This window comes from Scyliorhinus torazame, chromosome 25, assembly GCF_047496885.1.
Source record: "Scyliorhinus torazame isolate Kashiwa2021f chromosome 25, sScyTor2.1, whole genome shotgun sequence".
NCBI lineage: Eukaryota > Metazoa > Chordata > Chondrichthyes > Carcharhiniformes > Scyliorhinidae > Scyliorhinus > Scyliorhinus torazame.
This window is the reverse complement of record NC_092731.1, coordinates 2914010-2941368: the sequence shown is the minus strand read 5'-3', so window position 1 is coordinate 2941368 and position 27359 is coordinate 2914010. Positions and strand designations below refer to the sequence as shown.

The 27359-nt window shown below is 54.1% G+C and overlaps 1 protein-coding gene across 2 annotated transcripts in view; it reads left to right on the top strand.

The window, feature by feature from the left end:
* The window catches only part of ltbp4 (latent transforming growth factor beta binding protein 4), a 504953-nt gene that overhangs the window by 25753 nt on the left and 451841 nt on the right, over window positions 1–27359 (top strand). Inside the window, exons 1-2 of one of the 2 annotated variants that reach the window (XM_072489894.1) lie at window positions 737–797; window positions 918–1194. In XM_072489894.1, the coding sequence (XP_072345995.1) occupies window positions 1010–1194 (185 nt within the window). In that variant the 5' untranslated portion in view covers window positions 737–797; window positions 918–1009. Of the gene's footprint in view, window positions 1–736; window positions 798–917; window positions 1195–27359 lie in introns of those variants that run through there. The other variant, XM_072489893.1, reaches the window with a different exon arrangement.

Genomic DNA, 27359 nt, shown 5'->3' with positions numbered 1-27359 from the left:
TCTCCTCTCTCCTTCCTCTCTCTCCTCTCTCTCCTCTCTCTCCTCTCTCTCCTCTCTCTCCTCTCTCCTCTCTCTCCTCTCTCGCCTCTCTCGCCTCTCTCGCCCCCTCTCGCCCTCTCTCGCCTCTCTCGCCTCTCTCTCCTCTCTCTCCTCTCTCTCTCCTCTCTCTCCTCCTCTCTCTCCTCTCTCTCTCCTCTCTCTCTCCTCTCTCTCTCCTCTCTCTCTCTCCTCTCTCTCCTCTCTCTCCTCTCTCTCCTCTCTCTCCTCTCTCTCCTCTCTCTCGCCTCTCTCTCGCTCTCTCTCCTCTCTCTCTCTCCTCTCTCTCTCTCCTCTCTCTCTCTCCTCTCTCTCCTCTCTCTCGCCTCTCTCTCGCTCCTCTCTCCTCTCTCTCTCTCCTCTCTCTCTCTCTTTTTCCTTTTTTCTTTCAATTTCTTTCAAAGGGTTCTGCAGTTTATACTATTTCTTTCCCTTTGATGTTATTCACCCTGGAGTTGGCTTTGGGCAGGTTCGCGTCCGTCTCCTTATTTCTCCACTTTGAAGTTGATGTTGTTTTCTCCGATTACACATGTAAAATACTTGTTTTCCACTAACAGACGAATTGACATCTCACCATTTTCCCAGATGCCTTTCTCTAATCATCTCCTTGTTTAAACCTTTTTAACCATAATTTTCCCCAATTGGTAGCAGTAAACTCTCTGGATTGAGTCTGTCACTGTCCTCCCGCGGAAGCTTTGTGTCCACCAGATAACGAGGACTTTACTGACCAAACTGAACTGGGTTTAAACCCAGAGATCGAGGTGAGATGGTCAACATTTAACACACTGACGTCAGCTAAACACTTTGATTTTACTTTTTAAACATTGTCAGAGATTTTCTCCCTGACTGAGCTGATTGGTTATGTTTTGATTATCTCACAGCGATCTGCTTCCCACGCTGTCAAAACGGTGGATTTTGTCAAAGGCCTCAGACCTGTGTGTGCAAACCTGGTTTCACGGGTACACGGTGCGAAATGGTGACTGACATTCAGCTTGTGACCAATCGTGCAACAACCCCACCCCAAACACAACCTGTGCCAGCTTTGTCCATTGTCCGCCTCAGAAAGAAGGAAAAAAGGGAGAGAGCGACAGGGAAGAAAACACCAAGCACTCGCTACATTGGCCGAAAGAAGTCAACAGTCCGATGGCAACCACTAACGTAAGTACCGAGGAACCTTAACAATGGAGTTGTTGGGGAAGAACGTTGATCAACTGCATCTGGAGGGCATCCTGGTGTGTGTGTGCAATGTGTCAACGCAGAGACCAATAGAAATTGGCTGACAGGTTGAATCAGCAAGAAACTGCTATCCCTGGGAATTAAATGGGCAGAGAGGCTAACTACAATTATAGTGAGAATCAACTCTGGCTCTTAAAGGCACCCCGTGAGTTTGGGCGATGCCACACTGTTGATGAGTAGAGTGTGTTGCTAACTTCTGGTTGGCTCTTAAATGTTGCTCATTGTGTCTTTACTTAATTTGCTCTGTTTCTATAACCTTTGCCCTAGAGTCGCCAGGTATCTTTATGATACCACCATGAGGTTCAAGTTCAAGTGCTGATTAATAACTCAACACACCAGTTAGTAAGATTCAAATCAAAACACATTTATTATACGCAGTAAATCACTACTCATGCATAAACTCTACTTACTAGACTATCTCTAACACTAAGAGGCCTATACTTAGCTTCAGAATTGGCCCACCAGGTCAGGGGAACAAATGGCCTTTTGTTCGATCTGAGTCTGCAGGCTTCAAAGCTGGTATAGACTGGTAGCTCGGAGCACCCATCTCGTAGCGTGCGTTGACTGGAGACTTACTTGGTTGGTGCAGCTACTAGGCGGGTCACGGTCAAGGGTTGATTCGAGTTGCTGAGTGACCCTGCCAAGAAGGACGAATTGAACTTGGGGGCTCTATTTTATAGTCCCCAGGGGCTTCGCGCCGTTCGGGGCGGATCCCGTACCTGGTTCCAAGTGATTGGACTAAGTTCTGATTAGTTGGATCGATTTCTCCAATACTGGAGCTGTTCCCTGATCGCTGGGCGGTCCCTAGGTGTCCATTGGCCTTCCTTTGTCTTGGCTCCTGCTGGCGCCGAGGAGTCTGGCTTGGCCTTGTTTACCTTAACTGTTTCCAATTGTTCCCGGGGATCGCTCATCAATATGTAGATGGTTGTTAGTTTCAGTGCTGTCTGGGTTCCTGCAAGTTCTGATAGACAGGAAACTTTGCACCCGCTTGTTTTCCCAGTGTATGACTGAATTTCCCAGCATTCTTAGCTGATCTCCATTTTAAAGTCGGGAATTGGCCAACCCAGGTGGCTACAAGTGAACCAATGGTTGATGTGAATACGTCGCAGCTCAATGGTATCGTTGACAGGAACTGTCCTTTAATGTCCTTAGTTTTCTCTTTTGGTGAGTATCCAGTCTGCCCTCTGAGACACTTTTCTCACTGTAATATTGTGCAGGATTGGAACCCCATCAAAGACATCAACTTGAAATTAACAGCAAATTAGCTGAGAGGAGAGGTTAGAAAAATTTGGTCTCTTCTCACTGGAACGACAGAGGTTGAGAGGCGACCTGATAGAGGTCTACAAGATTATGAGGGACATGGACAGTGTGGATAATTTGTTCATGGGCGGTGAGGGAGTTTGTGGAAATTACACTCAAACCACAATTGCACGATACAAAAGAGGGAAATGCAGAGCTGCACGCTGCTCAGGAAAGGGTTAATGTTCAACTGCAACGCCGATTCTTGGCTTTTCATTAACAGATCTGCAGCCACCGGCTGCTCACATGGTCATCAATCGCACATCATCCAAACCCACAAATAGAATCGTTTTAAGTTTCCGACCTCAATCATCGATGTGTTTAATCTTTCCAAACAAGCCAAGATCGATTACACAGAGCTGCTCTCGATTATGTCACCTGGATATTTTATGGAACGATACTCGGAGCGTGTGGGTGGATGGGGAAGGGAGTTTGGGGTAGTTTCCCAGGAGCTAAAATGTTCAGACTCCTGCCCTGCACCTACATTTCCCAAAGCGTGCTTGAAGCATCAGACAGAATCTTTTCTTTGTGCAAACTGACAGATCAAAGTGGGACATTATCAAGGAGCTGTGTTGAATCTGGCATTAGAAATAGCTACCGTCTTTTCTGGGGGTTCTATTGTGTTTTCAATGAATGCCCTCTGGAAATGAATGACACCCCTCTGTGCTGGGACGTGCTTCAGTCAGGATCCCTGGCCAGGAGCACTGTGGGTGTGCAGCATTTGCCATGGCCATCTCCCTGAACTCCATCAGACCAAAAACTGTTTGATGCTGACATCTGCAGGAAAGAGCTTCACACAGACAGATGTTGAGTGGATTGTTACCTTTTACCCAGTATGTGTTATACAGAGGCGGACATGGACAAATGGTGTGGTTAAACTTTACCAGGAGTTTACAAACTGTTACACATGTGTATTTGCGGTGAATTCTCCAGATGTCAGCAATTAGACACAACAGGTCCAAGGGAGCAGTTCGCTCTCCACAGAGTGATCCCGGATCGGGATCAGATCCACAGAGTGATCCCGGATCGGGATCAGATCCACAGCGTGATCCCGGATAGGGATCAGATCCACAGCGTGATCCCGGATCGGGATCAGATCCACAGAGTGATCCCGGATCGGGATCAGGATCCACAGAGTGATCCCGGATCAGGATCAGATCCACAGCGTGATCCCGGATCGGGATCAGATCCACAGCGTGATCCCGGATCGGGATCAGATCCACAGATTGGTCCCGGATCGGGATCAGGATTCACAGAGTGACCCCGGATCGGGATTGGAATACACAGAATTATCCCAGACCCGGATCGGGATACACAGAGTGATCCCAGACCCGGATCGGGATCCACAGAGTGAACGCAAACTCGGATCAGGAACCACAGAGTGATCCCGGAGCCAGTTCAGGATCCACAGAGTGATCCCAGACCCGGATCGGGATCCACAGAGTGATCCCAGACCCGGATCGGGATCCACAGAGTGATCCCAGAGCCGGATCGGGTTCCACAGAGATCCCAGACCCGGATCAGGATCCAATGAGTGATCCCAGACCGGATTGGGATCCACCGAGTGATCCCAGACCCGGATCGGGATCCACCGAGTGATCCCAGACCCGGATCAGGATCCACAGAGTGATCAAAGTCCCGGATCGGGACCCACAGAGTGATACCAGATCGGGATCAGGATCCACAGAGTGATCCCGGACCGGGATCAGGATCCACAGAGTGATTCCGGATCGGGATCAGATCCACAGAGTGGTCCCGGATCGGGATCAGGATCCACAGAGTGATCCCGGATCGGGATCAGGATCCACAGAGTGATTCCGGATCGGGATCCAGAGAGTGATCCCAGACCCAGAGCGGGTTCCACAGAGATCCGAGACCCGGAACAGGATCCACAGAGTGATCCCAGAGCCGGATCGGGATCCACAGAGTGATCCCAGAACCAGATCGGGAACCACAGAGTGATCCCGGAGCCAGATGAGGATCCACAGTGATCCCAGACCCGGATCGAGATCCACAGAGTGATCCCAGACCCGGATCGGGATCCACAGAGATCACATACCCGGATTGGGATCCACAGAGTGATCCCAGACCCGGATCGAGATCCACAGAGTGATCCCAGACCCGGATCAGGATCCACAGAGATCCCAGACCCGTATTGGGATCCACAGAGATCCCAGACCCAGATTGGGATCCACAGAGTGATCCCAGACCCGGATCTAGATCCACAGAGTGATCCCAGGCCCAGATCAGGATCCACAGAGTGATCCAGACCCAGATCGGGATCCACAGACTGATCCCGGATCGGGATACACAGAGTGATCCCGGATTGGGGTCAGGGTCCACAGAGCGATCCTGGAGCGGGATCAGGATCCACAGAGTGATCCCGGATCGGGATCAGATCAACAGAGTGATCCTGGATCGGGATCAGGATCCACAGAGTGATCCCGGATCGGGATTGGAATACACAGAATGATCCCAGACACAGATCGGGATCCACAGAGTGATCCCAGACCCAGATCGGGATCCACAGAGAGATCCCAGACCCGGATCAGGATCCACAGAGAGATCCCAGAACCGGATCAGGATCCAATGAGTGATCCCAGACCCAGATCAGGATCCACAGAGTGATCCCGGAACTGGATCGGGATCCACAGAGTCATCCCAGACCCGGATCAGGATCCACAGATATCCCAGACCCGGACCGGGACACACACAGTGATCCCAGAGTTGGATCAGGATCCATAGAGTGATGTCAGAGACGGATCAAGATTCACAGAGTGATCCCAGCCCCGATCAGGATCCACAGAGTGATCCCAGACCCGGATCGGGATCCACAGAGTGATCCTGGATCGGGATCAGGATCCACAGAGTGATCGCGGATCGGGATCAGATCCACAGAGTGATCGCGGATCGGGATTGGATTACACAGAATGATCCCAGACCCGGATCTGGATACACAGTGATTCCAGACCCGGATCGGAATACACAGAGTGATCCCAGACCCGGATCTGGATTCACAGAGTGAACCCAGAGTCAAAGCGGGATACACAGTGAGATCCCAGACCCGGATCGAGATCCACAGAGTGATCCCAGAGCCGGATCAGGATCCAATGAGTAATCCCGGACCCTGATCGGGATCCACAGAGATCCCGGATCAGGATCCACAGAGTGATCCCAGAGCCGGAGCTGGATCCACAGAGTAATCCCGGAGCCGGATCAGGATCCACAGTGATCCCATACCCGGATCGGGATCCACAGAGTGATCCCAGTCCTGGATCGGGATCCACAGAGTGATCCCAGACCCCGATTGGGATCCACAGAGTGATCCCAGACCTGAATCGGGATCCATAGGGTGATCCCGTACCCGGATCGGGAAACACAGAGTGATCACAGACCCGGATCGGGATCCACAGAGTGATCACAGACCCGGATCGGGATCCACAGAGTGATCCCAGTCCTGGATCGGGATCCACAGAGTGATCCCAGACCCCGATTGGGATCCACAGAGTGATCCCAGACCCGAATCGGGATCCATAGAGTGATCCCGTACCCAGATCGGGATACACAGAGTGATCCCGGACCCGGATCGGGATCCACAGAGTGATCCCGGACCCGGATCGGGAAACACAGAGTGATCCCAGTCCCAAATCGGGCTCCACAGAGTGACCCCAGACCCGGATCGAGATCCACAGAGTGATCCCAAAACCGGATCAGGATCCACAGAGTGATCCCGGACCCGGATCGGGATACACAGAGTGATCCCAGTCCCGGGACGGGCTCCACAGAGTGATCCCAGACCCGGATCGGGATCCACCGAGTGATCCCAGAGTCAAAGAGGGATACACAGAGTGATCCCAATCCCGGATCGTGATACACAGAGTGATCCCAGTCCCGGATTGGGCTCCACAGAGTGATCCCAGTGCTGGATCAGGATCCACAGAGTGATCCCAGACCCGGATTGGGATCCACTGAGTGATCCTGGATCGGGATCAGGATCCACAGAGTGATTCCGGATCGGGATCAGGATCCACAGAGTGATTCCGGATCAGGATCAGATCCACAGAGTGATCCCAAAACCGGATCAGGATCCACAGAGTGATCCCAGTCCCGGAACGGGCTCCACAGAGTGATCCCAGAGTCAAAGAGGGATACACAGAGTGATCCCAGTCCTGGATCGGGGTACACAGAGTGATCCCGTATCCGGATCGGGTTCCACAGAGTGATCCCAGGATCAAAGCGAGATCCACAGAGTGATCCCAGACCCGGATCGGGATCCACAGAGTGATCCCAGAATCAAAGCGAGAGCCACAGAGTGATCCCAGACCTGGATCGGGATCCACAGAGTGATCCCAGAGCCGGATCAGGATCCACAGTGATCCCAGACACGGATCGGAATCCACAGAGTGATCCCAGAGTCGGATCAAGATCCACAAACTGATCCCAGTCCCGGATCGGGATACACAGAGTTATCCCATAACCAGGTCGGGATCCACAGAGTGATCCCAGACCCGAATCTGGATGCACAGAGTGATCCCAGACTGTTATCAGGATCCACAGTGATCCCAAACACGGATCGGGATCCACAGAGTGATCCCAGAGTCGGATCAAGATCCACAGACTGATCCCAGAGTTGGATCAGGAACCACAGAGTGATCCCAGAGTTGGATCAGGAACCACAGAGTGATCCCAGAGACGGAGAGGGATCCATAGAGTGATCCAAGACCCGGATCAAGATCCACAGAGTGATCGCTGGGTCGGATCAGGATCCACAGAGTGATCCCAGAGTCGGAGAGGGATCCACAGAGTGATCCCAGAGTCGGAGAGGGATCCACAGAGTGATCCAAGACCCGGATCGGGATCCACAGAGTGATCCCAGACCCGGATCGGGATACACAAAGTGATCCCAGACCCAGATCGGGATCCACAGAGTGATCCAAGTCCTGGATCGGGATCAACAGAGTGATCCCATAACCGGATTGGGATCCACAGAGTGATCCCATAACCGGATCGGGATTCACAGAGTGATCCCATAACCGGATCGGGATCCACAGAGTGATCCCGGATCCGGATCCACATAGTGATTCCAGAGTCGGAACAGGATCCACAGAGTGATCCCAGACCCGGATCAGGATCCACAGAGTGATCCCAGAGTCAGTTGAAGATCCACAGACTGATCCCGGAGTCGGATCAGGATCTACAGAGTGATCCCAGACCCTGATCGGGATCCAGAGAGTGACCCCAGACCCGGATCGGGATCCACAGAGTGATCCCAGAGTCGGATCAGGATCCACAGAGTGATCCCAGAGTCGGAGCTGGATCCACAGAGTGATCCAAGACCCGGATTGGGATGCACAGAGTGATCCCAGAGTCGGAGCTGGATCCACAGAGTGATCACAGAGTCGGATCAGGATCCACAGAGTGATCCAAGACCCGGATCGGGATCCACAGAGTGATCCCAGAGTCGGATCAGGATCCACAGAGTGATCCCAGAGTCGGAGCTGGATCCACAGAGTGATCCAAGACCCGGATCGGGATCCACAGAGTGATCCCAGAGTCGGAGAGGGATCCACAGAGTGATCCCAGACCCGGATCGGGATCCACAGAGTGATTCCAGAGTTGGATCAGGATCCACAGAGTGATCCCAGACCCGGATCGGGATACACAAAGTGATCCCAGACCCGGATCGGGATCCACAGAGTTACCCCAGTCCTGGATCGGGATCCACAGATTGATCCCATAACCGGGTCGGGATCCCCAGAGTGATCCCAGACCCGGATCGGGATCCACAGAGTGATTCCAGAGTTGGAACAGGATCCACAGAGTGATCCCCGACCCGGATCAGGATCCACAGAGTGATCCCAGAGTCAGATCAAGATCCACAGAGTGATCCCAGAGTCGGATCAGGGTCCAGAGTGGCCCCAGACCCGGATCGGGATCCACAGAGTGATCCCAGACCCGGATCGGGATCCACAGAGTGATCCCAGACCCAGATCGGGATCTCCAGAGTGGCCCCAGACCCGGATCGGGATCCACAGAGTGATCCCAGACCCGGATCGGGATCCACAGAGTGATCCCAGACCCAGATCGGGATCCACAGAGTGATCCCAGACCCGGATCGGGATCCACAGAGTGATCCCAGACCCGGATCGGGATCCACAGCCTGATCCCAGAGCCGGATCGGGATCCACAGAGTGATCCCAGAGTCGGAGAGGGATCCATAGGGTGATCCAAGACCCGGATCGGGATCCACAGAGTGATCCTAGAGTCGGAGCGGGATCCACAGAGTGATCCCAGACCCGGATCGGGATCCACAGAGTGATCCAAGACCCGGATCGGGATCCACAGAGTGATCCCAGAGTCGGATCAAGATCCACAGAGTGATCCCAGAATCGGATCAGGATCCACAGAGTGATCCCAGAGTCGGAGCGGGATCCACAGAGTGATCCAAGACCCGGATCGGGATCCACAGAGTGATCCCAGACCCGGATCAGGATCCACAGACTGATCCCAGAGTTGAAACAGGATCCGCAGAGTGATCCCGGATAGTTATCAGGATCCACAGAGTGATCCCAGAGCCGGATCAGGATCCACAGTGATCCCAGACACGGATCGGAATCCACAGAGTGATCCCAGAGTCGGATCAAGATCCACAAACTGATCCCAGTCCCGGATCGGGATCCACAGAGTTATCCCAGTCCTGGATCGGGATCCACAGAGTGATCCCATAACCGGGTCGGGATCCACAGAGTGATCCCAGCCCCGAATCTGGATGCACAGAGTGATCCCAGACCGTTATCAGGATCCACAGTGATCCCAGACACGGATCGGGATCCACAGAGTGATCCCAGAATCAAAGCGAGATCCACAGAGTGATCCAAGTCCTGGATCAGGATCCAGAGAGTGATCCCAGACCCGGATCGGGATCCACAAAGTGATCCCAGAGTCGGATCAAGATACACAGTGTGATCCCAGAGTCGGATCAGGATCCACAGAGTGATCCCAGACCCCGATCGGGATCCACAGAGTGATCCCAGACCCAGATCGGGATCCACAGAGTGATCCCAGAGTCGGGTCAAGATCCACAGAGTGATCCCAGAGTCGGAGTGGGATCCACAGAGTGATCCAAGACCCGGATCGGGATCCACAGAGTGATCCCAGAGTCGGAGAGGGATCCACAGAGTGATCCCAGACCCGGATCGGGATCCACAGAGTGATCCCAGAGTCGGATCAAGATCCACAAACTGATCCCAGTCCCGGATCGAGATCCACAGAGTGATCCCAGTCCTGGATCGGGATCCAGAGAGTGACCCCAGGCCCGGATCGGGATCCAGAGAGTGACCCCAGGCCCGGATCGGGATCCAGAGAGTGATCCCAGACCCGGATCGGGATCCACAAAGTGATCCCAGAGTCGGATCAAGATACACAGTGTGATCCCAGAGTCGGATCAGGATCCACAGAGTGATCCCAGACCCCGATCGGGATCCACAGAGTGATCCCAAACCCAGATCGGGATCCACAGAGTGATCCCAGAGTCGGATCAAGATCCACAGAGTGATCCCAGAGTCGGAGTGGGATCCACAGAGTGATCCAAGACCCGGATCGGGATACATGGATGATCCCAGAGTCGGAGCGGGATCCATAGTGATCCAAGGCCCGGATCGGGATCCACAGAGTGATCCCAGACCCGGATCAGGATCCACAGAGCGATCCCAGAGTCAGATCAAGATCCACAGACTGATCCCAGAGTCGGAACAGGATCCACAGTGTGATCCCAGAGTCAGATCAAGATCCACAGACTGATCCCAGAGTCGGAACAGGATCCACAGAGCGATCCCAGAGTCAGATCAAGATCCACAGAGTGATCCCAGAGTCGGATCAGGGTCCAGAGTGGCCCCAGACCCGGATCGGGATCCACAGAGTGATCCCAGACCCGGCTCGGGATCCACAGACTGATCCCAGAGTCGGATCGGGATCCACAGAGTGATCCCAGAGTCGGATCAAGATCCACAGAGTGATCCCAGAATCGGATCAGGATCCACAGAGTGATCCCAGACCAGGATCGGGATCCACAGAGTGATCCCAGACCCGGATCGGGATCCACAGAGTGATCCCAGAGTCGGATCAGGATCCACAGAGTGATCCCAGAGTCGGAGCGGGATCCACAGAGTGATCCCAGACCCGGATCGGGATCCACAGAGCGATCCCAGAGTCAGATCAAGATCCACAGACTGATCCCAGAGTCGGAACAGGATCCACAGTGTGATCCCAGACCCAGATCAGGATCCACAGACCGATCCCAGAGTTGGAACAGGATCCACAGAGTGATCCCGGATAGTTATCAGGATCCACAGAGTGATCCAAGACCCCGATCGGGATCCACAGAGTGATCCAAGACCCGGATCGGGATCCACAGAGTGATCCCAGAGTCGGATTAAGATCCACAGAGTGATCCCAGAATTGGATCAGGATCCACAGAGTGATCCCAGACCAGGATCGGGATCCACAGAGTGATCCCAGACCCGGATCGGGATCCACAGAGTGATCCCAGAGTCGGATCAGGATCCACAGTGTGATCCCAGAGTCGGATCAGGATCCACAGAGTGATCCCAGACCCCGATCAGGATCCACAGAGTGATCCCAGACCCCGATCGGGATCCACAGAGTGATCCCAGACCCAGATCGTGATCCACAGAGTGATCCAAGACCCGGATCGGGATCCACGGATGATCCCAGAGTCGGAGCGGGATCCATAGTGATCCAAGACCCGGATCGGGATCCACAGAGTGATCCCAGACCCGGATCGGGATCCACAGAGTGATCACAGTCCTGGATTGGGATCCACAGAGTGATCCCATAACCGGATCGGGATCCACAGACTGATCCCAGACCCGGATCGGGATACACAGAGTGATCCCAGACCCGGATCGGGATACACAGAGCGATCCCAGTCCCGGAACGGGCTCCACAGAGTGATCCCAGAGTCAAAGAGGGATACACAGAGTGATCCCAATCCCGGATCGTGATACACAGAGTGATCCCAGTCCCGGATTGGGCTCCACAGAGTGATCCCAGTGCTGGATCAGGATCCACAGAGTGATCCCAGACCCGGATTGGGATCCACTGAGTGATCCTGGATCGGGATCAGGATCCACTGAGTGATTCCGGATCGGGATCAGGATCCACAGAGTGATTCCGGATCAGGATCAGATCCACAGAGTGATCCCAAAACCGGATCAGGATCCACAAAGTGATCCCAGTCCCGGAACGGGCTCCACAGAGTGATCCCAGAGTCAAAGAGGGATACACAGAGTGATCCCAGTCCTGGATCGGGATACACAGAGTGATCCCAGTCCCGGATCGGGTTCCACAGAGTGATCCCAGAATCAAAGCGAGATCCACAGAGTGATCCAAGTCCTGGATCGGGATCCACAGAGTGATCCCAGACCCGGATCCGTATCCACATAGTGATTCCAGAGTCGGAACAGGATCCACAGAGTGATCCCAGACCCGGATCAGGATCCACAGAGTGATCCCGGATCCGGATCCACATAGTGATTCCAGAGTCGGAACAGGATCCACAGAGTGATCCCAGACCCGGATCAGGATCCACAGAGTGATCCCGGATCCGGATCCACATAGTGATTCCAGAGTCGGAACAGGATCCACAGAGTGATCCCAGACCCGGATCAGGATCCACAGAGTGATCCCAGAGTCAGTTGAAGATCCACAGAGTGATCCCAGAGTCGGATCAGGATCCACAGAGTGTTCCAAGACCCGGATCGGGATCCACAGAGTGATCCCAGACCCGGATCAGGATCCACAGAGTGATCCCAGACCCGGATCAGGATCCACAGAGTGATCCCAAACCCAGATCGGGATCCACAGAGTGATCCCAGAGTCGGATCAAGATCCACAGAGTGATCCCAGAGTCGGAGTGGGATCCACAGAGTGATCCAAGACCCGGATCGGGATCCACGGATGATCCCAGAGTCGGAGCGGGATCCATAGTGATCCAAGACCCGGATCGGGATCCACAGAGTGATCCCAGACCCGGATCAGGATCCACAGAGTGATCCCAGACCCAGATCAATATCCACAGAGTGGTCCCAGAGTCAGATCAAGATCCACAGAGTGATCCCAGACCCGGATCGGGATCCACAGAGTGATCCCAGAGTCGGAGCGGGATCCATAGTGATCCACGACCCGGATCGGGATCCACAGAGTGATCCCAGAGTCGGATCAAGATCCACAGAGTGATCTCAGAGTCGGATCAGGATCCACAGAGTGATCCCAGAGTCGGATCAGGATCCACAGTGTGATCCCAGACCCAGATCAGGATCCACAGACTGATCCCAGAGTTGGAACAGGATCCACAGAGTGATCCCAGACCCGGATCGGGATCCACAGTGTGATCCCAGACCCAGATCAGGATCCACAGAGTGATCCCAGACCCCGTTCGGGATCCACAGTGTGATCCCAGACCCAGATCAGGATCCACAGAGTGATCCCAGAGTTGGATCAGGATCCACAGAGTGATCCCAGACCCGGATCGGGATCCACAGAGTGATCCCATAACCGGATCGGGATCCACAGACTGATCCCAGACCCGGATCGGGATACACAGAGTGATCCCAGTCCCAAATCGGGCTCCACAGAGTGATCCCAGACCCGGATCGGGATCCACCGAGTGATCCCAGAGTCAAAGAGGGATACACAGAGGGATCCCAATCCCGGATCGTGATACACAGAGTGATCCCAGCCCCGGATTGGGCTCCACAGAGTGATCCCAGTGCTGGATCAGGATCCACAGAGTGATCCCAGACCCGGATTGGGATCCACTGAGTGATCCTGGATTGGGATCAGGATCCACAGAGTGATTCCGGATCGGGATCAGGATCCACAGAGTGATTCCGGATCAGGATCAGATCCACAGAGTGATCCCAAAACAGGATCAGGATCCACAGAGTGATCCCAGTCCCGGAACGGGCTCCACAGAGTGATCCCAGAGTCAAAGAGGGATACACAGAGTGATCCCAGTCCTGGATCGGGATACACAGGGTGATCCCAGTCCCGGATCGGGTTCCACAGAGTGATCCCGTATCCGGATCGGGTTCCACAGAGTGATCCCAGAATCAAAGCGAGATCCACAGAGTGATCCAAGTCCTGGATCGGGATCCACAGAGTGATCCCAGAGTCGGATCAGGATCCACAGAGTGATCCCATAACCGGATCGGGATCCACAGAGTGATCCCAGACCCGGATCCGTATCCACATAATGATTCCAGAGTCGGAACAGGATCCACATAGTGATCCCAGACCAGGATCAGGATCCACAGAGTGATCCCAGAGTCAGTTGAAGATCCACAGACTGATCCCGGAGTCGGATCAGGATCTACAGAGTGATCCCAGACCCCGATCGGGATCCAGAGAGTGATCCCAGACCCCGATCGGGATCCAGAGAATGACCCCAGGCCCGGATCGGGATCCAGAGAGTGATCCCAGACCCGGATCGGGATCCACAAAGTGATCCCAGAGTCGGATCAAGATACACAGTGTGATCCCAGAGTCGGATCAGGATCCACAGAGTGATCCCAGACCCAGATCGGGATCCACAGAGTGATCCCAGAGTCGGATCAAGATCCAGAGAGTGATCCCAGAGTCGGAGTGGGATCCACAGAGTGATCCAAGACCCGGATCGGGATCCACAGAGTGATCCCAGAGTCGGATCAGGATCCACAGAGTGATCCCAGACCCGGATCGGGATCCACAGAGTGATCCCAAAACCGGATCAGGATCCACAGAGTGATCCCAGTCCCGGAACGGGCTCCACAGAGTGATCCCAGAGTCAAAGAGGGATACACAGAGTGATCCGAGTCCTGGATCGGGATACACAGAGTGATCCCAGTCCTGGATCGGGTTCCACAGAGTGATCCCGTATCCGGATCGGGTTCCACAGAGTGATCCCAGAATCAAAGCGAGATCCACAGAGTGATCCCAGACCCGGATCGGTATCCACAGAGTGAACCCAGAATCAAAGCGAGAGCCACAGAGTGATCCCAGACCTGGATCGGGATCCACAGAGTGATCCCAGAGCCGGATCAGGATCCACAGTGATCCCAGACACGGATCGGAATCCACAGAGTGATCCCAGAGTCGGATCAAGATCCACAAACTGATCCCAGTCCCGGATCGGGATCCACAGAGTTATCCCAGTCCTGGATCGGGATCCACAGAGTGATCCCATAACCGGGTCGGGATCCACAGAGTGATCCCAGACCCGAATCTGGATGCACAGAGTGATCCCAGACCGTTATCAGGATCCACAGTGATCCCAGACACGGATCGGGATCCACAGAGTGATCCCAGAGTCGGATCAAGATCCACAGACTGATCCCAGAGTTGGATCAGGAACCACAGAGTGATCCCAGAGTTGGAGCGGGATACACAGAGTGATCCGGGAGTCGCAAATGGATCCACAGAGTGATCCCAGAGACGGAGAGGGATCCATAGAGTGATCCAAGACCCGGATCAGGATCCACAGAGTGATCCCTGGGTCGGATCAGGATCCACAGAGTGATCCCAGAGTCGGAGAGGGATCCACAGAGTGATCCCAGAGTCGGAGAGGGATCCACAGAGTGATCCAAGACCCGGATCGGGATCCACAGAGTGATCCAAGTCCTGGATCGGGATCCACAGAGTGATCCCAGAGTCGGATCAGGATCCACAGAGTGATCCCATAACCGGATCGGGATCCACAGAGTGATCCCATAACCGGATCGGGATTCACAGAGCGATCCCATAACCGGATCGGGATCCACAGAGTGATCCCGGATCCGGATCCACATAGTGATTCCATAGTCGGAACAGGATCCACAGAGTGATCCCAGACCCGGATCAGGATCCACAGAGTGATCCCAGAGTCAGTTGAAGATCCACAGACTGATCCCGGAGTCGGATCAGGATCTACAGAGTGATCCCAGACCCCGATCGGGATGCAGAGAGTGACCCCAGTCCCGGATCTGGATCCAGAGAGTGATCCCAGACCCGGATCGGGATCCACAGAGTGATCCCAGAGTCGGATCAGGATCCACAGAGTGATCCCAGAGTCGGAGCTGGATCCACAGAGTGATCCCAGAGTCGGAGCTGGATCCACAGAGTGATCCCAGAGTCGGAGAGGGATCCACAGAGTGATCCCAGACCCGGATCGGGATCCACAGAGTGATTCCAGTGTCGGATCAGGATCCACAGAGTGATCCCAGACCCGGATCGGGATACACAAAGTGATCCCAGACCCGGATCGGGATTCACAGAGTTACCCCAGTCCTGGATCGGGATCCACAGAGTGATCCCATAACCGGGTCGGGATCCCCAGAGTGATCCCAGACCCGGATCGGGATCCACAGAGTGATTCCAGAGTCGGAACAGGATCCACAGAGTGATCCCAGACCCGGATCAGGATCCACAGAGTGATCCCAGAGTCAGATCAAGATCCACAGAGTGATCCCAGAGTCGGATCAGGGTCCAGAGTGGCCCCAGACCCGGATCGGGATCCACAGAGTGATCCCAGACCCGGATCGGGATCCACAGAGTGATCCCAGACCCAGATCGGGATCCACAGAGTGATCCCAGACCCGGATCGGGATCCACAGAGTGATCCCAGACCCGGATCGGGATCCACAGCCTGATCCCAGAGCCGGATCGGGATCCACAGAGTGATCCCAGAGTCGGAGAGGGATCCATAGGGTGATCCAAGACCCGGATCGGGATCCACAGAGTGATCCTAGAGTCGGAGCGGGATCCACAGAGTGATCCAAGACCCGGATCGGGATCCACAGAGTGATCCCAGAGTCGGATCAAGATCCACAGAGTGATCCAAGACCCGGATCGGGATTCACAGAGTGATCCCAGACCCGGATCGGGATCCACAGAGTGATTCCAGAGCCCGATCAGGATCCACGGATGATCCCAGAGTCGGAGCGGGATCCATAGTGATCCAAGACCCGGATCGGGATCCACAGAGTGATCCCAGAGTCGGATCAAGATCCACAGAGTGATCCCAGAGTCGGATCAGGATCCACAGAGTGATCCCAGAGTTGGATCAGGATCCACAGAGTGATCACAGTCCTGGATCGGGATCCACAGAGTGATCCCATAACCGGATCGGGATCCACAGACTGATCCCAGACCCGGATCAGGATACACAGAGTGATCCCGGACCCGGATCGGGATACACAGAGTGATCCCAGTCCCGGAACGGGCTCCACAGAGTGATCCCAGACCCGGATCGGGATCCACCGAGTGATCCCACAGTCAAAGAGGGATACACAGAGTGATCCCAGTCCCGGATTGGGCTCCACAGAGTGATCCCAGTGCTGGATCAGGATCCACAGAGTGATCCCAGACCCGGATTGGGATCCACTGAGTGATCCTGGATCGGGATCAGGATCCACAGAGTGATTCCGGATCGGGATCAGGATCCACAGAGTGATTCCGGATCAGGATCAGATCCACAGAGTGATCCCAAAACCGGATCAGGATCCACAGAGTGATCCCAGTCCCGGAACGGGTTCCACAGAGTGATCCCAGAGTCAAAGAGGGATACACAGAGTGATCCCGTATCCGGATCGGGTTCCACAGAGTGATCCCAGAATCAAAGCGAGATCCACAGAGTGATCGCAGACCCGGATCGGGATCCACAGAGTGATCCCAGAGCCGGATCGGGATCCACAGTGATCCCAGACACGGATCGGAATCCACAGAGTGATCCCAGAGTCGGATCAAGATCCACAAACTGATCCCAGTCCCGGATCGGGATCCACAGAGTTATCCCAGTCCTGGATCGGGATCCACAGAGTGATCCCATAACCGGGTTGGGATCCACAGAGTGATCCCAGACCCGAATCTGGATGCACAGAGTGATCCCAGACCGTTATCAGGATCCACAGTGATCCCAGACACGGATCGGGTTCCACAGAGTGATCCCAGAATCAAAGCGAGATCCACAGAGTGATCCAAGTCCTGGATCAGGATCCACAGTGATCCCAGACCCGGATCGGGATCCACAAAGTGATCCCAGAGTCGGATCAAGATACACAGTGTGATCCCAGAGTCGGATCAGGATCCACAGAGTGATCCCAGACCCCGATCGGGATCCACAGAGTGATCCCAGACCCAGATCGGGATCCACAGAGTGATCCCAGAGTCGGATCAAGATCCACAGAGTGATCCCAGAGTCGGAGTGGGATCCACAGAGTGATCCCAGACCCGGATCGGGATCCACAGGGTGATTCCAGAGTCGGATCAGGATCCACAGAGTGATCCCAGACCCGAATCGGGATAAACAAAGTGATCCCAGACCCGGATCGGGATCCACAGAGTTATCCTAGTCCTGGATCGGGATCCACAGAGTGATCCCATAACCGGGTCGGGATCCACAGAGTGATCCCAGAGTCAGATCAAGATCCACAGAGTGATCCCAGAGTCGGATCAGGGTCCAGAGTGGCCCCAGACCCGGATCGGGATCCACAGAGTGATCCCAGACCCGGATCAGGATCCACAGAGTGATCCCAGACCCGGATCGGGATCTACAGAGTGATCCCAGACCCGGATCGGGATCCACAGACTGATCCCAGAGTCAGATCGGGATCCACAGAGTGATCCCAGAGTCGGAGAGGGATCCATAGGGTGATCCAAGACCCGTATCGGGATCCACAGAGTGATCCAAGACCCGGATCGGGATCCACAGAGTGATCCCAGAGTCGGATCAAGATCCACAGAGTGATCCCAGAATCGGATCAGGATCCACAGAGTGATCCCAGACCAGGATCGGGATCCACAGAGTGATCCCAGACCCGGATCGGGATCCACAGAGCGATCCCAGAGTCAGATCAAGATCCACAGACTGATCCCAGAGTCGGAACAGGATCCACAGTGTCATGATATTCAAACACACACATCATGATAGACACACCAACAGACAAATCAGAACACACAACACCACAACCAATGACAGAAAGATATAAAAGCACAGACACGACCCCCGGTGGTCAGTATTAGCTGCAGAGGAGAACCAGGACACATCTATTGCCAAACACACTCAGGGAGACAGCACGTGCGAGTATCCATAACGAACTGTATTATAAGAGTTATAATAAAATAGAGTTGTACCACATACAACTGTGTTGGCTCATCTGTGCACCAGAGCACCCAACACCACATGGTACAGGAGTGGATCGATACCTGCCGGCATACCTCCGTGTACACAGACAACCAGCAGTGCCCAGGCATGATGTACGAGCTCCCGGTTCCGCAGGCGCTCCAGTGCCACGGCGACCTCCGCGAAAACTGGCGGCGATTCCGGCAAGTGTTCGAATTGTTCCTGGTGGCAGCTGAACTCAAAGACCTGGATGATAGGGAAAAAATTTAATTTCTCCTCACCATCGCCGGTGCAAGGGCAAGAGAAATATTCAGAAGGTTCAGGTTCTTCAGGAGGCAGCAAAGGTACGATTACCAGGCAGTCCTGGACAAATTCTCCAAGTACTGTGAAGAAAACGCAATCCAATCGGCAGGTAAAGGTAAGAAAAGCTGCAGTACTCACCTCGTGGCTGGGATCCCGGAGCCCGAATTCCCAGAGGCCGAAATCCCGGGCCTGAGAGAAGGCTGGGTCGAGGTCGGCGGCCATCTTGCTAAAGGTATCACGCTAGCACAGTTGCGCGAGAAGTGCGCAGAACCGGAAGTTTCGTTTGCGCATGCGCGAGATGCTGCGCATGCGCGAGATGCTACGCATGCGCAGTCAAGAAAACGGCCATCGGTAAAGGAACAGCGATCTGCGCATGCGCAGTCGCTTCCTACGTGCTACATACCGAGCGTCAGGATGTCAGAGGCCCCAGACTGCACCAATTTAAAAGGGAAACGTCCCAAATCAAAAAAACAAAAATCTGTTAAAGCTGTAAAACAACCTTCCCTCACCTGGAATGACAGCACAGTGCCGCAAATTGACCCAGGAGATGAATTTGACCTCCGAAGAACCCTCCGACAAGCAGTTACCTACGCACAAGCCGATGATTCCGACCTTGAATACTTCGATGACGATCTTTACAGTGTTTCCGGACCTCGCGAGCCCAATGATAGCTCCGTGGTCCTATATGACTATGACTCGGACGAACCTTTCGTGTTGCACATTGGCGGCCCCCACATTGAATCCGACGCAGATGCGGATTCATTTTTCGGATTTGAGGATCTTCAATCCAGCAGATATGACGTTCCAACTTATCAGTACCGGATGATGCTGCAGCCTGACATTAACAGACAGGGAGCGGTGCAAGCACACGGAGAGTGCCCTGCTGCCACACAGAGCGTGGTCCACGTCCCGCTCAACGTTCCCGACTCTATGAAAGAAGACATGCAAGACTCCAGAGTGCAGTCCTCGCATGAACCAGAAGCGACTCCAGTGTCACAAGCTTCCACAGCAAGCTCGTGGACAGACTCCACAATTGCAGAAATGCAAGACTCCAGAGCGCAGTCCTTGCACGAACAAGAAGTGACTCCAGTGTCACAAGCCTCCACAGAGAGCTCGTGGACAGCCTCCACGATAGAAGCAACGCAAGACTCCAGAGCGCAGTCCTTGCACGAACAAGAAGTGACTCCAGTGTCACAAGCCTCCACAGAGAGCTCGTGGACGGACTCCACGATGGAAGGAACGCAAGACTCCAGAGCGCAGTCCTTGCAGGAACAAGACCATGAGGGTCTAGCAACCTCTCCTGACCAACCAGCGGCAGACGATGCAAGTCTGCCATGCTCACGTGAACAGCAAGAAGGCTATAACAGCCTACCATGCTCCACTACACAGCAGCATGAACATGACGGTCTCTCATGCTACAATGAAGGGCACAGCGCTGAAGACTGTTCAAGCCCAACTGAAGACAAGCCAAAGGAATCGCCTCGTCCAAGCCCAAAGAAAAAAGGTTTATGCGCTGACCTTCAGGATCATTATAGCCGAACAGAGATTAATAATGCTGCACGGCCACAGAAGGATGCTGAGGATTTGCTAACGAAATTAATTGAATGTTTAACTTGCAAGGAGCAGACTGAGAATTGCCAGTGTTTTAGTACGGATCGAAAAAATGGACAAGACATTGATCCTCAGGTAATGGAAATAACACAACCTGAATCATATCTACAGCAGGGACAAATGTCTCCCTTCAACACAACACCGCAAAATCCCAACTTCGGAGACCAGCAGTTAGTCAGTAATGACTCTTCAAACCTTGAGGGGAACATTAATTGCATTGAACCTATACACGCTCCACTGATTATTGAGCAGAACATTGGAGCAAGAATCCTGAGGACACCGACATCGAGTAGCCAGATAACGAATTTAAAACCCACAGCAGTGTCAAGTGAACCAAGTGTGCTTTCCACTAATGGTGAAGATGCAGATAAGGTTGACCCGATTATCCATTGTACCACACTAACCCCAGTGATTAAGCAGTTATGTATGGGGAGTATAAGGTGGGCAATTGAGAACAAAAAAAGAGAGACTGTGACCATGCCAGTCCCAGCAAAATCAGACCCAGAGACCATGAAGGCATGTACATTAGACAAAGATACACATGAGGCACCTGAGAAGAAAAGTGAAATGGAATGTTCTTTGGAAAATAGTACAATGTCGATAGAAACATTGGATCCTATATTCAAGACCATACCTATGGGAGAATTTGGGGGTAATAAACAAGGTTCTGCAATGTCTGGGGGAAGATTTAAAATTCCAAAGAAGAAAAGCCCAAATGAAGGACAATGGCAAGACAATGACAGTCCACCGACATGGTGTGCACCACCAGATGAAAACTCTGACAATTTACCCAACCCTAGTGAACAGCAAGCTGCTAATGAGGATCTATCCACGGGATGTTAGACGAGTGACGACAGCATCCCACTTCCCATGCAAAAGGTGCAAGGTGACAGACCTCGCCTAGTGCGTACCGAGGCACTCGACGATCACGGTGGGACCACTGACGACTGCGGTGGCAGCGCACCGCTTCCACCCTCGATGGCTCGACCCTCTCCACTGGTTGGTGCATTCCTGCATGTTCCGACTCCAGAAGTGCAGCTTCAGGGAATCTCGGCTGCCTCCAGTGAACCTGTTGGGACTCCGGACGGGGGGCATCGACGGAAGGCAGACCGGACTCCAGATGGGGAGCAGCCAAGCGCCGACTCTGATTCGCGCACGCCAGACCTTGCTCCGGACGGGCAGTGTCGCGGCCTCGGTGATGGCACGCTCAGGGTGACGGCGGATGCCACGGCGACAGGGAATGGATCGCGTGGCAGTCCCACTGGGTCGGCAGTGGCAACCAGCACCGGCGGTCCAAGATGGACACACCAATTCGCGCCATCGCCAGACGTTGATGCGAGCAACAATTCTCTCTCCAAGGCGACATGCTTCGACGTTTCTCTGCGGAGTCGCCCTTCCGGCACAGCAGGTGGCCGGAACCAGCGTACACGGTCTCGGCCAACTTCCACATCTGGCACAGTCATCGCCTTGCATGATATTAGTGATGGTGCTACTTCGATGGCAACGACCCATCGGCTACAAGATGCCGTCCACCACAAACATAAAAAGAAAAAGACTCCACCTTGTTCCTGGCATGCAGGGCGGATGGATTGGTGCGTAGGCGCAATCAGCGAGCTTTGCGCCGCCTTCCACGCTCGCAACTGAACCGTACGCACACGCCGGATCCTCCACTGGTTCCCAAGGATGACTTCGTGGAGATGCCACGGATCATGCCCCTTCCATCGCCACCAGAACCAAATCTCCACAGCTGAACCGGCTTAAGGACCAGCCCATTCTTGAGGCGGTCACCCATTAGACTGGACTTATAACGCTGTTCATACGTTCAAAAAGTCAAACACTTATGTATTATAACCTGTTGTTGTTTATTGTTCCAGATATCGTCTGACCAGACCAATGTTCAAGTTTTTTTTTCTTTTTTTTTCTCTCGCATCCAAGTTTTGTTATGGTACAACCTTGTTAGTGTGACGCACCCGACATCGCCCCATGTAAATAGTTACGTCATATACACACGCTGTACATAACACACACACACACTCTTCGATGCACTCACGACACAATTATATTTATAACCACGTAGGCACATATCTTTGTAAAAAGGGGGGATGTCATGATATTCAAACACACACATCATGATAGACACACCAACAGACAAATCAGAACACACAACACCACAACCAATGACAGAAAGATATAAAAGCACAGACACGACCCCCGGTGGTCAGTATTAGCTGCAGAGGAGAACCAGGACACATCTATTGCCAAACACACTCAGGGAGACAGCACGTGCAGAGTATCCAGAACGAACTGTATTATAAGAGTTATAATAAAATAGAGTTGTACCACATACAACTGTGTTGGCTCATCTGTGCACCAGAGCACCCAACACCACACACAGTGTGATCCCAGACCCAGATCAGGATCCACAGAGTGGTCCCAGAGTCAGATCAAGATCCACAGAGTGATCCCAGACCCGGATCGGGATCCACAGAGTGATCCCAGAGTCGGAGCGGGATCCACAGAGTGATCCAAGACCCGGATCGGGATCCACAGAGTGATCCCAGACCCGGATCAAGATCCACAGAGTGATCCCAGAGTCGGATCAGGATCCACGGATGATCCCAGAGTCGGAGCGGGATCCATAGTGATCCAAGACCCGGATCGGGATCCACAGAGTGATCCCAGAGTCGGATCAAGATCCACAGAGTGATCCCAGAGTCGGATCAGGATCCACGGATGATCCCAGAGTCGGAGCGGGATCCATAGTGATCCAAGACCCGGATCGGGATCCACAGAGTGATCCCAGAGTCGGATCAAGATCCACAGAGTGATCCCAGAGTCGGATCAGGATCCACAGAGTGATCCCAGAGTCGGAGCGGGATCCACAGAGTGATCCCAGACCCGGATCGGGATCCACAGAGCGATCCCAGAGTCAGATCAAGATCCACAGACTGATCCCAGAGTCGGAACAGGATCCACAGTGTGATCCCAGACCCAGATCAGGAACAACAGACCTATCCCAGAGTTGGAACAGGATCCACAGAGTGATCCCGGATAGTTATCAGGATCCACAGAGTGATCCCAGAGTTGGATCAGGAGCCACAGAGTGATCCCAGACCCGGATCGGGATCCACAGAGTGATCACAGTCCTGGATTGGGATCCACAGAGTGATCCCAGACCCGGATCGGGATCCACAGACTGATCCCAGACCCGGATCGGGATACACAGAGTGATCCCAGACCCGGATCGGGATACACAGAGTGATCCCAGACCCGGATCGGGATACACAGAGTGATCCCAGTCCCGGAACGGGCTCCACAGAGTGATCCCAGTCCCGGAACGGGCTCCACCGAGTGATCCCAGAGTCAAAGAGGGATACACAGAGTGATCCCAATCCCGGATAATGATACACAGAGTGATCCCAGTCCCGGATTGGGCTCCACAGAGTGATCCCAGTGCTGGATCAGGATCCACAGAGTGATCCCAGACCCGGATTGGGATCCACTGAGTGATCCTGGATCGGGATCAGGATCCACAGAGTGATTCCGGATCGGGATCAGGATCCACAGAGTGATTCCGGATCAGGATCAGATCCACAGAGTGATCCCAAAACCGGATCAGGATCCACAAAGTGATCCCAGTCCCGGAACGGGCTCCACAGAGTGATCCCAGAGTCAAAGAGGGATACACAGAGTGATCCCAGTCCTGGATCGGGATACACAGGGTGATCCCAGTCCCGGATCGGGTTCCACAGAGTGATCCCAGAATCAAAGCGAGATCCACAGAGTGATCCAAGTCCTGGATCGGGATCCACAGAGTGATCCCAGAGTCGGATCAGGATCCACAGAGTGATCCCATAACCGGATCGGGATCCACAGAGTGATCCCAGAGTCGGATCAGGATCCACAGAGTGATCCCAGACCCCGATCGGGATCCACAGAGTGATCCCAGACCCAGATCGGGATCCACAGAGTGATCCCAGAGTCGGATTAAGATCCACAGAGTGATCCCAGAGTCAGATCAAGATCCACAGAGTGATCCCAGAGTCGGAGTGGGATCCACAGAGTGATCCAAGACCCGGATCGGGATCCACGGATGATCCCAGAGTCGGAGCGGGATCCATAGTGATCCAAGACCCGGATCGGGATCCACAGAGTGATCCCAGACCCGGATCGGGATCCACAGAGCGATCCCAGAGTCAGATCAAGATCCACAGACTGATCCCAGAGTCGGAACAGGATCCACAGTGTGATCCCAGACCCAGATCAGGATCCACAGAGTGGTCCCAGAGTCAGATCAAGATCCACAGAGTGATCCCAGACCCGGATCGGGATCCACAGAGTGATCCCAGACCCGGATCAAGATCCACAGAGTGATCCCAGAGTCGGATCAGGATCCACGGATGATCCCAGAGTCGGAGCGGGATCCATAGTGATCCAAGACCCGGATCGGGATCCACAGAGTGATCTCAGAGTCGGATCAGGATCCACAGAGTGATCCCAGAGTCGGAGCGGGATCCACAGAGTGATCCCAGAGTCGGAGCGGGATCCACAGAGTGATCCAAGACCCGGATCGGGATCCACAGAGTGATCCAAGACCCGGATCGGGATCCACAGAGTGATCCCAGAGTTGGATCAGGATCCACAGACTGATCCCAGACCCGGATCGGGATCCACAGAGTGATCCCAGTCCCGGAACGGGCTCCACAGAGTGATCCCAGACCCGGATTGGGATCCACAGAGTGACCCTGGATCGGGATCAGGATCCACAGAGTGATTACGGATCAGGATCAGATCCACAGAGTGATCCCAAAACCGGATCAGGATCCACAGAGTGATCCCAGTCCATGAACGGGCTCCACAGAGTGATCCCAGAGTCAAAGAGGGATACACAGAGTGATCCCAGTCCTGGATCGGGATACACAGAGTGATCCCAGTCCTGGATCGGGATACACAGGGTGATCCCAGTCCCGGATCGGGTTCCACAGAGTGATCCCGTATCCGGATCGGGTTCCACAGAGTGATCCCAGAATCAAAGCGAGATCCACAGAGTGATCCAAGTCCTGGATCGGGATCCACAGTGATCCCAGAGTCGGATCAGGATCCACAGAGTGATCCCATAACCGGATCGGGATCCACAGAGTGATCCCAAACCCGGATCCGTATCCACATAGTGATTCCAGAGTCGGAACAGGATCCACAGAGTGATCCCAGACCCGGATCAGGATCCACAGAGTGATCCCAGAGTCAGTTGAAGATCCACTGAGTGATCCCAGAGTCGGATCAGGATCTACAGAGTGATCCCAGACCCCGATCGGGATCCAGAGAGTGACCCCAGGCCCGGATCGGGATCCAGAGAGTGACCCCAGGCCCGGATCGGGATCCAGAGAGTGATCCCAGACCCAGATCGGGATCCACAAAGTGATCCCAGAGTCGGATCAAGATACACAGTGTGATCCCAGAGTCGGATCAGGATCCACAGAGTGATCCCAGACCCCGATCGGGATCCACAGAGTGATCCCAGACCCAGATCGGGATCCACAGAGTGATCCCAGTGTCGGATCAAGATCCACAGAGTGATCCCAGACCCCGATCGGGATCCACAGAGTGATCCCAGAGTCGGATCAGGATCCACAGAGTGATCCCAGACCCCGATCGGGATCCACAGAGTGATCCCAGACCCAGATCGGGATCCACAGAGTGATCCCAGTGTCGGATCAAGATCCACAGAGTGATCCCAGACCCGGATCGGGATCCACAGAGTGATTCCAGAGTCGGATCAGGATCCACAGAGTGATCCCAGACCCGGATCGGGATACACAAAGTGATCCCAGACCCGGATCGGGATCCACAGAGTTATCCCAGTCCTGGATCGGGATACACAGAGTGATTCCAGAGTCGGAACAGGATCCACAGAGTGATCCCAGACCCGGATCAGGATCCACAGAGTGATCCCAGACCCGGATCAGGATCCACAGTGTGATCCCAGACCCGGATCAGGATCCACAGAGTGATCCCAGAGTCGGATCAGGGTCCAGAGTGGCCCCAGACCTGGATCGGGATCCACAGAGTGATCCCAGACCCACATTGGGATCCACAGAGTGATCCCAGAGTCGGATCGGGATCCATAGGGTGATCCAAGACCCGGATCGGGATCCACAGAGTGATCCCAGAATCGGATCAGGATCCACAGAGTGATCCCAGACCCGGATCGGGATCCACAGAGTGATCCCAGACCCGGATCGGGATCCACAGAGTGATTCCAGAGCCGGATCAGGATCCACGGATGATCCCAGAGTCGGAGCGGGATCCATAGTGATCCAAGACCCGGATCGGGATCCACAGAGTGATCCCAGACCCGGATCGGTATCCACAGAGTGATCCAAGACCCGGATCGGGATCCACAGAGTGATCCCAGAGTCGGATCAAGATCCACAGAGTGATCCCAGAGTCGGATCAGGATCCACAGAGTGATCCCAGAGTCGGAGCGGGATCCACAGAGTGATCCAAGACCCGGATCGGGATCTGCAGAGTGATCCCAGACCCGGATCGGGATCCACAGAGTGATCCCTGAGTCAGATCAAGATCCACAGACTGATCCCTGAGTCGGATCAGGATCTACAGAGTGATCCCAGACCCCGATCGGGATCCAGAGAGTGACCCCAGGCCCGGATCGGGATCCAGAGAGTGACCCCAGGCCCGGATCGGGATCCAGAGAGTG